This window comes from Schistocerca nitens, chromosome 1, assembly GCF_023898315.1.
Source record: "Schistocerca nitens isolate TAMUIC-IGC-003100 chromosome 1, iqSchNite1.1, whole genome shotgun sequence".
Taxonomy (NCBI): Eukaryota; Metazoa; Arthropoda; class Insecta; order Orthoptera; family Acrididae; genus Schistocerca; species Schistocerca nitens.
Window position 1 is genome coordinate 249,833,401 of NC_064614.1, and position 16,149 is coordinate 249,849,549.

At 40.3% G+C, this 16,149-nt stretch overlaps 1 protein-coding gene across 1 annotated transcript in view; it reads right to left on the reverse strand.

Annotated features, from left to right (window-relative positions):
• The window catches only part of LOC126235269 (DNA (cytosine-5)-methyltransferase 3B-like), a 254,765-nt gene that overhangs the window by 203,370 nt on the left and 35,246 nt on the right, over nucleotides 1-16,149 (reverse strand). Inside the window, exons 2-4 of the mRNA XM_049944001.1 lie at nucleotides 9,428-9,498; nucleotides 9,241-9,326; nucleotides 9,047-9,151 (exon numbers count right to left, since the gene is read on the reverse strand). Coding sequence (XP_049799958.1) covers nucleotides 9,047-9,151; nucleotides 9,241-9,326; nucleotides 9,428-9,498 — 262 coding nt within the window. The remainder of the gene's footprint in view (nucleotides 1-9,046; nucleotides 9,152-9,240; nucleotides 9,327-9,427; nucleotides 9,499-16,149) is intronic.

The following is a 16,149-nucleotide window of genomic DNA, read 5'->3' on the forward strand; positions in this document are numbered from 1 at the left end:
TGACACAAAACAAACTAGGCTTTGAACTGTTCCCCTACTGTATGCACAAACTGTTTTGTAAAATGTGTTCATATTCTTCTGAATTTAGTGCTTCTTAAGCACAATAGGGAACCACACTCTAACCATGAAAAATACCTCCTTACTGTAACACCACCTCCTTAGTACTGCTGGCACTACACCTGTTGGCAAGTAGTGTTCTCCAGGCATTTACCAAACCCAAACCCTTCCATCAAATTACCACACGTTATAGCATGATCCATTATCCCAAGTCTCTCATTTGAAGCCAACCCCTGTCCAGTGGCATTCAGTATGCTTGGTGGACTTCCAGTAGCAATTCATAGCTCAAGAGTGATTCCTTTCACTGATTTCATGGGATTTTTTACAACTAACCTCCAGAGTGCAGATGGTCTCTGTCCAACAGTGTAAGAGATCAGGTACATCTTGATTTAACTTACGACTGTTCCTTTGCATTTCCACTTCATAATCACATCACCAACAACCAACTTGGATAGCATTAGAAAAGTTGAAATGTTCATGTATTTTGCTACTCAGGTGATATACAATGACTAGTCCACATTCAAAGTCACTGGGCTCTCCTGACTGAACCTCTCTGCTGTCACTGCTTCTCAACTGACAGCACAGTGTCTGCTTATGACCAAGATCTTACTTCCCTAATTTTATCTGCACAATCTCTCCAGAACTGACAGACAACGGCTGAAAAATTTTATGTAACTCAAAGGTGGAGGGAAGAGATAGGAAAGGAAAGGAACTAATGACATCAGCTGCATTGAGACTTTATACAGAATAAGCACCAATGAGTGAAAATGCATGCCGAACTAGGACTCAAACCCGGGATCTTGTGTTTATTAGGTAGTTTCATTAACCACAGCAGCACCTGGACACAAGTGTTTATTGCAAATGCATAGACTACCCCAGAATGCATCCCAGCCATTTCACATTCCCACCTAATACCAATTACCTGCAGTTTCTGTACATGTCCTCCATGCTCACCAATTTTAGAAACTGACAGCACATGGTATCCGCAGATGAGAGACATATTACGTAAAATGAAGATAGAGGTGGGAGAAAGGAAAGGGAAGTGAAGAAACTAATGACATCAGCTGCATCAAGACTTTATGCAGGATTAGCAGCAATGAGTGAAAACATATACTAGTCTGGCACTTGAACCTGCACTTTCCTGCTTACTAGGCAATTGCATTAACCACTGCACCACCCACACACAGTGTCTATGACAAATTCACAGACTATCTTAGCACACTCTCTGGCTGATTCACATTTCCACCTTGTGCCACCTATCCACAGTCACTGTCCATGTGTTCCATGCTCGCTGATTCCGCATTAAGTCGCAATGTAGATAATATCATTAGTTCCTTCCCTTTCTTCCCCCTCCACCTTCAGTTTACATTATACATAACACAACTGCAGGTTCTGCATGCTGTCTGTTCTTTCAGACATATGAAAAAGAACAGACACAATGCATTCATATAGCTGATTTGCCTCAATGGGCAATGAATCCACAATCTTCAGTGCAGATGCAAATTTATATTCCGCCTCCAGTGTGAATCTAATATTAGTGAGCATGGAGCAGTTGAACAGAATGGACAGTGTCTTGAAAGGAGGATATAAGATGAACATCAACAAAAGCAAAACGAGGATAATGGAATGTAGTCAAATTAAATCGGGTGATGCTGAGGGAATTAGATTAGGAAATGAGACACTTAAAGTAGTAAAGGAGTTTTGCTATTTAGGGAGTAAAATAACTGATGATGGTCGAAGTAGAGAGGATATAAAATGTAGACTGGCAATGGCAAGGAAATCGTTTCTGAAGAAGAGAAATTTGTTAACATTGAGTATAGATTTAAGTGTCAGGAAGTCGTTTCTGAAAGTATTTGTATGGAGTGTAGCCATGTATGGAAGTGAAACATGGACGATAACTAGTTTGGACAAGAAGAGAATAGAAGCTGTCAAAATGTGGTGCTACAGAAGAATGCTGAAGATAAGGTGGGTAGATCACGTAACTAATGAGGAGGTATTGAATAGGATTGGGGAGAAGAGAAGTTTGTGGCACAACTTGACTAGAAGAAGGGATCGGTTGGTAGGACATGTTTTGAGGCATCAAGGGATCACTAATTTAGCATTGGAGGACAGCGTGGAGGGTAAAAATCATAGAGGGAGACCAAGAGATGAATACACTAAGTAGATTCAGAAGGATGTAGGTTGCAGTAGGTACTGGGAGATGAAAAAGCTTGCACAGGATAGAGTAGCATGGAGAGCTGCATCAAACCAGTCTCAGGACTGAAGACCACAATAACAACAACATGGAGGGCATGGGCAGAGATGTGGAAATACGGCACTAGGTGGGAATGTGAGTCGGCTGGGGGATGTGCTGAAACAGTCCATGCATTTGTGATAAACACTGTGTCTAGGTGACACAACTACCTAGTAAGCAGGAGATTTTAGTTAGAGTACCCATCCAGAACCTGTTTTCACTTGTTGCTGCTGATACCGCATAAAGTTCCAATGCACTTGATATCATTAGTTCCTTCCCTTTCTCTGCTCTCCACCTTCAACTTAAGTACTATGTTTCCCCACTGTGGATTCTGTGCAGTGCCTGTTCTTTCAGACATGTCCAAAAGAACAGACACCATGAATTCAGATAGCTGAAGAGCATTCAAATTTCCTGCCTTGAAAGACTGTTGTTGGAGTTTAAGCAGATCCTCGTTAGAGGTAAAGAAGCTTTCTTTGGGTGCATGTCAGCTAGATAGTTTTTTATACATTTTCGTTACTCTATCTCACCAATTAAACAAGTATGTGACCCTTCACACTGCCCTTCTTTGTTTACACTCTTATGTCCTTCATTAGTCCTATCTAACATGACTCTGTATGTCCATCTTTTTAGCGAAGGTTGGGGGACTCAGCTGTTCAATTGAGGATGTCAAATTAAACACCTTTAAGCAGTCAATTTTCAACCTTATTTTATTAGGCAATCAGTTTCGGCACTTTATTACGCCATCGGCAGGTGATATTTGAAGTGGTCACTGTAGCAAGTAGATATCTACTAATACCAGTATTGCTGGCCCCTGTTTCGATCACAAGCAAGATTTATTCCTATATGTCAGTCAGGGGCCTAAAGATGGCATAATAAAGCACCAAAACTGGTTGCCTAATAGAATAATGTTGAGAATTGACAGCTGAAAGGTGTTTAATTTGACATCCTTATCTGATATGATTCCCAAACACTTTAGTAATGTTTAAGTATGAGCCAAATAAGAGTTTTTCAAGCTATCTTTCCTGCATAGAAACTGCCCCAGTATCCTACCACATTATTCATAGCCTATGATTTACTTTACCTAATTTGAGTTTATATCATTGTTACGCAAATATCTCTATATATTGCTGCTCCCTTACATTTGTATAGCATGACAGACTAGTTGTTCTCACTAATTTAGTAATCAAGAATATCACACTTTACTGTACAGTTCACGACATCTACATTTACATGTGTACTCTGCAAACCACAGTGATGTGGATGGCAGAGGGTACCCTTCCATTGTACCAGTTATTAGATTTCTCCCATTCCATTCACTTATGGAGCATGGGAAGAATGATTATCTGAATGCCTCTGTGCATGCAATAATTATTCTACTCTTATCCTCACGATCCCTATGTGAGTGATACATAGAATATTGTAGTATACTCCAAGAGTTGTCATTTTAAGCCAGTTCTTGAAACTTTGTTAAAAGACTTTTTCAGGATAGTTTACATCTATCTCCACAGGTTTTCTAGTTCAATTCCTTCAATATCTCTGTGACACTCTCCCATGGATTAAACAGACCTGTGACCATTTGTGCTGCCCTTCTCTGTATATGTTCATTATCCCTTGTTAGTCCTATCTGGTACAGGTGTCACACACTTGAGCAATGTTCTAGGAAAGGTGGTACAAGTGATTTTTAAGCGATCTCCTTTGTAGACGATTCCATTTCCCCAGTATTCTACACAACTGAGCCTATGTGCTCATTCCATTTCATATCCCTACAAAGTGTTACACCCAGGTATTCGTATAAGTTGCCTAATTCCTAAAGTAACTCATTATAGTCATAGGATACTTTTTTTTGTGCACTGTTTAACATTTCTGAACATTTAAAACAAGTTGCCAATCTTTGCACCATTTTGAAACATTATCAAGATCTGACTGAATATTTATGCAGCTTTTTTCTAAAAGTACTTCATTATAGATAGTTGCATCATCTGCAAAAATCCTGATGTCACTATTAATATTTTCTGCAATGTCATTAATATATACCAGAAGAGAAATGGAGACCATTCTTTGTGGTGACAATCAAGATGCTATCCAAAAGATCAAATCAGGACAGTTAGTTATAAGAAGCAAACTTATAGATGTGATAGTTCACTGTGTTAGTGAGCAGTATAGGTAATGGTTCTTTGAGAAATTAAAAAATGTATTACAAAACAATTATCATAACTTCCAATTTATAAAAATATTAAGTGTTAATCACTTTCAGTTTGTGATATAGTTACGTCTTGTAACTTAAGCACAAAAACATTTTAATATTACATTAAAGAAAGTTCTGGCAGAATGTAAATAATTTAGCCATAAAGGAAACCATTCACCAAATAGCAGAAGGGTGGAATCGTCGACAGGCACATGAAAAGAATGAAAACTTTGCTACTTTTGGAAGAAATTCTTTGGTGAGCTACACACACACACACACACACACACACACACACACACACACACCTGTGCGTATACATTGCAATTCAGCAGAGGATTGGGTTGGGGTCTGTATTGGGTGGGGTGTTAAGAAGAAGACAGAGGTGGGAACCAGGCATTGGTGTTGGGGCAGATACAGGTTGCCATTGGTAGTGAGGTGTGGCACATGGTGAAGACATGGAGGTGTGCATAGGGAGAGAGTGACAGGTCTGAGGAAGGGGAAACTGTCGGTGGAGAATGTGGAGACAATGGGTTAGTGGAGATTGATGTCAGGAGGATTACAGGAGCAAAAGGTGTGCTGCAAAATTGTTTCATCTACATAGTTCACAAAAGCTGGTGCCGGAGATTAGGATTCAGATGGCATTGTGAAGCAGCCACTGAACTACAGTAAGTTAGTATCATTAGCACGTTTTGCTACCGTGTGCAGAGCTCTGTTCTTGGCCACATAAAATGTTGTGCAGAATTTGCAGCAAAGCTGGTATATGACATGGCTGCTTTCACAGGTGGCTCTGATGGGATAGGATAAGCCTGGAACAGGACTGGAATGTGGGTGAACCTGGTGGGTCTCGCACCTGGGTTTTTCACAGGGACGTGACCCCTGTGGCAAGGGGTTGGGTATGAGAGTGGTATAGGAATGGACCAGGATATTGTATAGTTCATGTGGGTAATGGAATACCACTTTAGGAGGGTGGGAATATTCCTTATTGCCAGACATGATGAGAGATAATCAAAGCATTGATGAAGGATATGGTTCAGCTGCTTCAGTCTGAGGCAATAGTGGGCGACGAGAAGTTCTCCTTTGCAGCTGATTCTTGGGGATGGTTAGAGGGTTAGGTGTATGTGAGGATAGGGTATGGGAAATCTATTTGTGGACTTGGTTTGGAGGGTATGCCTGTTTGTGAAGGCCTTTTTCAGTCCACATGGAAACAATTTTTTGATGTGTTAGGGTGACAGCAAACTGATCTACATATTTCCCAAAAGCCACACACCCAATAATCATGGATATCCCATTGTAGCTGGTTATTGTTTTTCCACTGAATGAATCTAAGCTCTTGTCGAGCAACACCTCCAACCAATTGCTCACAACCTAGTCTCTCATATCAAAGACAAAATCTGCTTCTTTCACTGACTCTTGACCATCTCCACCCCAATATCATCTGGATCACAATTCAGTCATCAACACTGCTCATGCCCACGGACTTGCCATTAGTGAATACTAACTCTCCCAGTGTCCTTCAAACATCAAACCCACTACCTCATTCCTTATACAGAGTACTGTTTATACCTCCACATGCAACTACTTCTCCTTTGAGGGGAAGGCATGTACATAAAATCACAGCACAGCCATCAGCATTGACATGGCACCCTCCTATGCCAACCTGTTTAAGCATAATCTAGAAGGAACCTTTCAGCCTCCCAAAACCTCAAACTCCTAGTCTGGTTAAGGTTCATTGATGATATTTCCCTAATCTGCACCCTGAGCCGAGACACTCTATCCTCATTCCTCTACAGCCCCCATATTCTCTCCCATCTGCTTCACCTTATGCTCCTCAACTCAATGTGCGACCATCCTGGATTTTGACCTCTACCTCCCTGATGGCTTCATCCATACCTCTGTTCATATTAAACCCACTAACCATAAACAGTACCTCCACACAAAAAAACAACTACCATATAGCTTGGCCACATGTGAATGGTGTATCTGCAGTGACAAGAATTCCCTTTCCCAGTATGATCAAGGTCTCAAAAAGTGCCTTCACAGACAGACACCACCCAGCAAACCTAATCCACAAACAAATTTCCTGTGCCATAGCCTCACATACCCCTAAGACTCCCATCACCCCCACAAATCAGCTGCAAAGGAGCATCTCCCATCATCCACTATCGCCTCAAACTGGGGCAACAGAAGGCTTTGATTATCACTTATCATGCCTGAAAGTAAGTAACATCCTACCCATGATCTTCCCATTCTTCCTAAAGTGGTATTCCATTACCTACACAAAATCCTGGTCCCTCCCTGTGCCATTCCCACCCCCATTGGTTTGCCACATGGGTCATATCCCTATGAAAAACCCAGGTGCAAGAAACGCCCGACTCACACACCCTCCTGTGCTGTCATAGGCTTATCCCATCCCATCTGTGAAAGCAGCCATATCACATACCAGCTCTTCTGCAAATTCTGCACAATATTTTACATGAACACCACCAACTAGCTATCCATGAGAAGGGTGTGATTGGTCACCTCCAAACTGCACCCAAGTTCAAAGGCTGCTTCACACCCATGCCATCTGAACCCTTCCCTCTAGCTCCAGCTTTTCTGAACTACATAGATGGGAGTTATCTTTGCAGCGTATCCTTCACTCCCATAATCCTTCTGTCCTGAATCTACAATAACCTACTGACCCCAAACTCTCTGCCCAACAGTTCCCCCTTCATGTCCTGTCACCCTCACAATCCACTACTCCATGTCATCTTCACCCAGAGCCACATCTCGCCAGCTCCAGTGCAGATGTGTTACACATCTAACATGTGCACCTGCTACCCCTCACCCCAGCATTCCTGCTTCCCTCCATCCCTCCAGATTGTTAACTACTTGTTATGAACTCCTCCTCCTGCTTGCTGCTTCTTTATCTTTCTACCAACCCCCCCGACACAACCACCACCTCAGTTCACCTACCAAACTTCAGTGTCAGCATTTGTGTGTCACCCGGCTCGAAATAGCTGCATGTGTGTGTGTATGTGTGTGTGTGTGTGTGTGTGTGTGTGTGTGTGTGTGTGTGCCTTTAGATGCTCAGCAGTTCTTCTATTTGGTAAGTGGTCTTCGTAACTCCTAAAACATTTAAATACTGTATGAGTAATAAGAAAGGTAAACTTAAAGTAATAGAAAACAAACACTGTAGTTTTTAGGGGAGCTGTTGGGATAGCCTGTAAAATGTAACATTTGCTGTATGGTTTAGAGACTGGTGACAAGGGAAAAAAGCTGATAGTATTTTGTCTGTGATGACTATGAGAGTATGTACAATGAAGGAAATAAAATAAAAGTTATACTGTCTTCTAATTGTTGTGTATTTTATTAGAGTCATGTAACATACAATTAAAGTTAATACTAGTAATGAAAAGGTTTCACTACATAGTCAAATAAAATGTTGCAGAGACTTTGATTATGAGAACTAAAGAGTCATATACATTTCACAGGTAGTTAATGTCTTTCAGTAACGTACAGGTTCTGGCTGAAGTTGTTATTCTGGCTTTTGTGTACATAGTCTTACAACAGGTTAATACCATCACATAAAATGCAAAAATGTTAACATACAGGTTGAGAACAACTTATAGTAACTATTGGTAATATAATGTTTATATTGAGTTGTTGACAAAAGTATACTTAATTTGATTTGGGTGTGTTTTCCACTCTGATTGTCAAATAGGTCTTTTGCTGTTTTGTGTTTTTCTGCAAATAGTTTACACCTATTATGTGTGCCATATCAGCATTTACAAACAATAAAAGTAATTTTAGTGTGAACAGTTTTGTGAATTAGTTATGCCTCTGAAATTGCAACTACAATGCAATTTTCATATTTCAAATTTGGCTATTTTCTATTTAGAGTAGAACTGACACCAGGAAGCATTTTCAATGTCTCTGTCTTCCGAGTTTTTGCATGAGACATAAAGTTCCAAAAGGTAATTTAACATTATTACACAATTTTTAACTTTCATCTTTTGGTTTGTTATTGAAATTAACATAGATATTTCTATGATGCTGGTGCTCAGAGGATTGTTTGCAAGTAATATGTATTTTGTCTGGCTCAAAATTTATGTTCTTGATAATTGTGTAGTTGCAAATTTGGTTGTAAGCCTATATCGAAGATAATTTTCGATAAGCTGTAAAATTCATATTATATTTCTTGTCTACAGAACTTATAGGGTGTCTACAGACATTGTAAGTTGAAATATTGTGTGAACAGAGTGAACAGATTGTGAAGTTGGACTACAAAGCTTTACTGAGTCTACCGATACCATATCCCTAATGTTTTATACTCACACTGAACACTTGCAAGAAAAACTGTGAGTTGCTCTTTCATTTGATGTTTTATTTTCAATTGTAAGATGAGTGCAATAAATTCTGCAAAGCCTTAAAATCCAGATATTTGCTTTAAAATATCCTGTATGTTTTAACCATCTACCATCAAATGTCCAGTAATGTTAAATGTCTCTGAATAATGTTCTTTCAATTGGAACAAAATGTAGGCCATTGTTTGCTCTATAGATTAAAATAAATACATTTGTTACACTTACTTTAATGTTGGTAATGTTGTCTTCAAGGTACCCTTCATCTAGCAAACTAGGATCATGAAAACGCACAAAATTTTCCCAAAAATCAATAGCTTGTGATGCTTCCACCTGTAACCAGAGTATAAACATTACTAATCAGATGACTGTTTAATCTGCATATCTAATACAGTATATTGATTTTAACAAAATTAAATTACCTGAGAAACATTTCTTTCAGAGTTCCAAAATATCCAGACATACCCAGATTTTGTATTTCTGCAAACCTGACCAGGGATAACAATTCCTAACATGAAACAAAAACATACTGTTAGTATCTTTCACCTAATGAAATACTTCTGTCCTCTTAGACTGACATCAGTGCAACATATGATAACGCATACTCACCTGGCCACCACGGTTCGTTGTCTATTTTCGCCCACACCAGACAGAAATCCAGTTCTTGACAATTTTGCGGACTGTGACATTAAGAATGATATTTTTATAAGTCAGGCTGCTTGTTTTATAGATCATGTTCATGATAACTCGATATAAAACAAGTAATTTGACTAAAAGTTACACATATTTATTTCTTTAGACACACTTTATTTAGAAGTATGCAATACAATATGCATACACATACTTCTATTTATGGAATGTGAAACTCAGGTGACTCAGTAAATAGGTCAAGAGGGACTCAGTAGATGTACGACAGTATATAAGTGAATAAAATTAATTAGTGACAACACATGTTGAAGGTTTTAACCACTATATCATACAAGAGCTGTGTGTGTTTGAATGTGTGTGTGTGTGTGTGTGTGTGTGTTGGGGCTTATGGGCGCTCAATGTCGAGGTCATCAGTGCCCTGACATGCATTAAAAGGAACGAATGTGGACAGACCTAATAAAACTGAAACACACACGCAAAGAAAGCAGGAAAAGAAGGAAAATGCTACATAAGAAAGTAGAACGTAAGGAAAGGGAAAATGTAGCAACAAGACTGCCACAGTAAATTGTCATTGGCTGGGCACTTACATAAAATATGGGCGAGCTTGTCACACACTGAGCAAATTAAGATCCTCTCCCTAAAATCTTTGTAAAAACATTTGACATGGCACAGAACTTTAAAACTTTAACCACATCTACATCTACATCTACATCCATACTCCGCAAGCCACCTGACGGTGTGTGGCGGAGGGTACCCTGAGTACCTCTATCAGTTCTCCCTTCTATTCCAGTCTCGTATTGTTCGTGGAAAGAAGGATTGTCTGTATGCTTCTGTGTGGGCTCTAATCTCTCTCATTTTATCCTCATGGTCTCTTCGCGAGATATACGTAGGAGGGAGCAATATGCTGCTGGACTCTTTGCTGAAGGTGTGTTCGTCCGAGTGTTGCCTAAAAGAGATGGCAGGTCCCCTGGCAAGTCAGCCGCGGCCCACTGGTCAGAAAATAAAACGCAGTCCAATAAAACGTGGCGCACAGTGACCTGGACGCCACAAGCACCACACATTGGAGGGTCCTCCCGCCGGAGCAGGAAGCCATGTGTCATAGGGCTGTGGCCTATCCGAAGCCGAGTGAGGAGAACCTCGTTCCGTCGACGGGGCTGAAAGGAAGTACACCACACATGCGTTGTGGGTTTGACTATACGGAGCTTATTGTCAGTCACTTCCAGCCACTCATCCTCCCACCGACGCATGACTCGTGAGCTCAACAGCGAGGTGAGTGCATGCAGGGGTATAGCACACTGAGATACTTGTGGATCGAGACATGCCTCCTTGCCTGCGAGACCTGCCCTTTCATTCCCAGCAATGCCGACATGCCCCGGAACCCAGCAGAAAGCCCCCACCTTCCCCAATCGCTGTAGATGGAGGAGGGCATCCTGAATGGTCTGGATTATTTTATCTGCTGGATACAAACGCTGCAAAGAGTGAAGGGCACTTAGTGAATTGGAACAGACAAGAAATTTAGGACAGGAATAATGTCTCATCTGCTCCAGTGCCCGCAAGATCACAGACAATTCTGCATCAAAGACAGTAAAAGTCTGAGGCAGTCGGACCTTGAGGACACGATCCGGAAAAACAACAGAGCAACCAACGGAATCCCCTTGTTTCGACCCATCCGTAAAAACAGCTACATAGTCGTGGTGCTCAGATAAATGGCAGAAAATGCTGCAATAAAAATGGTGGCAGGAGTGCAATTTCTCTTGCACTGCAATAAATCTAAAATCACTCCGGGCCTCTTCTGTAACCAGGGTGGCAGGCAATTAAAACCCAGGATTTGGGGTTGTACAGACTCCACACTGAGGGACTCTAGCACACATTGCACACGGATCCCAAACGGCAACGTATCCCGGGGACGGTGGGAAAAATGGCGGTCCAGAGGTGGATGAGCAACAGGATGGTGAGCAGGCATGGTGGGAGCTGCAAGAAACTTCTAAGCCTGGCGCACCAGCAGGAGCTGCCGCGAGATGGTAAGTGGCAGTTCCGCAGCCTCAGCACAGAGGCTGGGTATGGGACTGGTCCGATAAGCACCCATGGCCAGTCGAATCCCGGCATGGTGGACAGCATCAAGGATCTGCATATAAGACGGCCTCACTGACCCATACACTGTGCACCCATAGTCCAGCCGTGAACGCACAAAAGCTCGATAAAACTGAAGGAGACACGCCCTGTCTGCTCCCCAAGACCAGTGGCTGAGGCTCTCCAGTTTTACTTCCCAGCCATGGTATGTGCTTATCCAGAGTGATGTTACTTTGTGTAGGTACAGTAAGTAGTACAGATTATTTATGTAAGGCAGGAAATAGAAGTAGCCACAAACCAGACTTTACGTAAGTCATCTTTAACATCCCTGTGTTTAGTTTGATTCTCACTTACTTACTCTGTCTGTGAATCATGCAGAACTTCCAGAAATAAGGAACACAGTGAAGGGTTGATCACATATACATGAATTCATGTACTAAACTGAAAAGTAGCTGCCATTAATGTTAGGAATGTTCATTGTTCTTGCTGATGGCCAAATGATTGTAAACATACATCTGGCAGAAAAGCAACCACTTCGTCAGTTTTTTTTCCACACATCACATACACAGATACACACACACCGGCATCTAGCAAAATTGGAAAAAAAATTATTTCTTCTCATGTGTCTACACTATCATTCCCTCTGCTGTATTCATGACATACCACAATTTAACTCATGATGTACCACAATTTAACTGCATCTCAGCTATAGGCCTGGTATAACTGATTAACAGGATAGTGAACCATAATTTTTCTTGCTTTGTTGTGAATGAAAAGATGCTGACTGAAAATACCATCAAGTGAATGATTTGTGCTATAGTAGAACAAAAAATGAGATTTTAAGATGCACCGTGACTGAAGATACATAGCTCACAACATATCTGGGAATAAACAAAAGTCACCAAAGGAAAAGAAAAGCAAGATAGCATCAATAAAGCTTTAAATTCACACTTCCCTTACAGTACACTTTGCACTTCCTTCCTCTTTCTGATCAGTGCAGTTATCAACTCTAATGAATCCTATTAGTTTATTTGCTTAATTTACTCGTGAGAGCCTCCTGTGTTGCTGGATTTAAGTTTTTTTGTTAATTATAAACAAAGTTGACAACTATAATAAGTTGTCACCATTGTCAACATAAATATTTTTTGTTCATTTTATCAAAAATATGTCTTATTGTCAGTATGCTTTGAGTGGGAAACTGAATGCGAGCCTCATTTCTTCAGCTACTCAATCATGCAAACTTTCAGTTCCACAGCTAAATTGATTACTTTCAATAACGTTCAGTATTCAATTATCACTTTAATTTTTGTTATACATAATCATACTCAGTTGCTGTGATAATAGTTGGTGAATTTCAGGAATACAGTATACATTGTGTAGAAAGAAAACATGGAAAATCAACAGTTAAAAATAATTCTAAATAAATTTCAACACATGCCAGGCCCATTAGTTCTGTTACATTGTGGTGAGATGGCATAGAGTCCATGTTTATTCAGTTATATGGCAGGGCCACTCGCCTGTTACCCCACACTCAGCAAATGCATATCTGTGTGATAATGACTGAGGAAACTGCCGACCACATGCTTCTGCACCAAATACAGAGAGAGCCATTCACATGGGTTTACCATGTGGGTGTAATGCTCCAGTCTGAGGCTCAGATTTATGGTGTTTACCACATCTGTGAATAGGAAGTAATTCTGTATCCTGTATTATTACTAAACGTAGTGGTTTCTAGATAAATAAGTTGCATTAAAAACATGTACCACTGACTGAATATGACTAAAGGGACCTGCTCATGAACAGGGAGCATTTTCATTCTCTACTTTCAGAGTTCATTGTTCTGCATCTACAACACTTGGCCTACTGGTGTTCTATGCTAACACTAAATGACATTAGATTAAGTCATAGTACAAATTATGATTATTTATTTATAATAGCTTAACACTTCCACAGCTATGGGCATACAGTATCACATGCAGGTAGAGTGCCCAGATGGTTGCAGATGTACATGTACACCAAGCAGGTAGGACAGCCAGATGGCTACAGGCATTCACATATGCCTGGCAGGTCGAAAGGATAGACAGCTAAGGGCATTCATACACACCCAGGCATAGGAGCAGGTAAACGTGCACAATAGAAAGACAAATAGCTGTCGTCCATGTTTTAACATTCCTGCCAACACTGTCATTATCTGCTCTTCTTCATAATATTGGAAAGTGCTACTGCTTTCACCTGCAACTGGTTCCTTTCTCCTTATGAGTCAGTCTAATGGATACAATTAGATTCCTTAACCTGCACAAGACAAATGACACAAACCGGGCGAATCACTTAAAACTTGCACCACAAATACTGTGGAAATGGAAAGTGATAATGATGTGGTTTTCACAGAATGGATTGTTTGTCAGGGGCTCATACTGTTAGCCAATGATACTTAGAAAACAATGCCTGTTGATGTTAACAGACTCAGAGTGGGGTATATATGAATGTCAGTGGAGTTTGTTACAGGATTCTAGTGCGAGTCATTTACAATATATATTTTGTAAAGTTCTCACACTGTTACTTGTACAATACCTGTTGTACCACACACTAAACAACAACACAAAGGGATTAATTAGCTACCTGGATTGTGACTCGTAATGAGATAACTGAGCATCACAGGTTGTGTTCAAAATAACCACTGGCAGCAACAATACACACTTCCAGTCTGGTATGGAACAACTGCTGCACAAATGCTAGAATTTCAGTGGAGATATGAGCACGCTGCAGTAATACATTGTTGCATATCATTGGGTATAGTTGATGTGTCCTTTTATCTTTCAGCATTTCCCACAAAAAAAAAATGTTAAGATACAGGTCTTCTACATACAATCCAGCGATTTGGAAGAAATTCATGAAGATGTGTTGTAGTACTTCGTGTTCTATGAGCTGGACAGCTGTCATGTTGATAGCACAAGTTTCTCGTCTGCAGAGGTACATCTTCTAGCATCTGTGGAAGATGGTCCAATAGGAGGCTGCGATACTTCTGCGCATTCAGTATTTTGTCTATGAAAGATGTGCCTATGAGCTGTTGGTTGACTATCCCTCAACACACATGTACACTCCATGGTAGTTTATCTGGCCATGATTTGTAAATGTGGCTTCATCGCTAAACAAGATACATGATGCGTCTGGAATATCCTGTATTAATGCCCACATACAGAAGTTAACACAATTCTCATAATTCTTTCCTTGCAGCTCTTGAAGGAGAGAGATCTGACAGGGATGGAACCTATATCGATGGAGAACACATAGGACACTTGTCTGACACATGCCAATTCCTCGTGCAATTGTGCAAGAGATAATATGTGGATCAACTGCTACAGCAGCAAGATCACTAACTTTCCCCTCTCCTGTGATCACTTTTTCCTTCTGTTATGTTGTCCAAGTATTCGACTACCACTTTTACGTAACTGGTTCAAGAAGTTAATAAATAATTGCTGAAATGGTTGACGTCTATTGAGATATTTTGCTGCATGTAACATTCAAGAATGAACTGCATTCTCCCTAACTCTCCATACATCATGAGCATGTCAGCTTTTTCTCCATTGGGAAATCCCATTGTCCACACATGGTCTATTGTTTGGAATGTAACACACTGACTAGCGAGACAGAATGCACTCCAGGAGCACACAAGCACACTTAAGCAAACATAACAACATTGTACATTGCAATGATGTAAACTGAATGGCACAAACAAGTGCCAGTGTGGAAACTTTTGAAAATATGGTATCTCATAAACAACTCGAACTAGAATCCTGCAACAAACTACCACTGACATTTTAATTTACCCTACTTTTTGTTAGTTGATGACAGTAGGCATGATCCATTTAAAAAGTATGTATTTGCACAAAAAATGCACTTCTTAAGTATTGTTACAATCTACTTATCAGCAAAAAATATGAGCCCCTAACTACCAACCAATTCTGTGGAATCGCACATCAATAGCATTTTCCACTTCCACAATATTTTTGGTGCAAGTTTCGGATGATTCACCTTATGTAATCTGAAGGGTATGAGTAATCCTAATGAACTGATATATCAGTTGTTACAAATGAATAACAGTGCAGCGGATATGTGCAGCTTCTTAGCAACACTCACTGCCATGCCGAGAAGGAGGCGGCACACACAGTCAAGTAAATGTAGTTTGATTTCCTAATCTACAAAGTACACATAATACAAACATAAATAATCTGAAAGGAGATGACTTTCTCTCCAGAAAGTAAGTATTAGATGTTTCAAAAGGCAAACAGTGCAGCAAAATCTGTGCTGCTTCTCTCCAGCAACACTCATTGCTGTGCAGAACAGCAAACACACACACTGGCAAACAAATGCAATCTGATTCCCTAGTGTATTAAGTACACAGAATTCAAACATATATAAACTGAAAGGGTGTGAACTGTTCTACAGAAAGTATTTAGTAGATATTTCAAGAGGAGAACGGTTCACAAAATCTGTGCAGTTTCACTCAGCAACACTAACTGCTATGTGGAACAGCAATTGGCACACACTGGCAAACAAATACAATTTGAAACTTCATGGCAGATTAAAACTGTGTGCCCGACCAAGACTCGAAC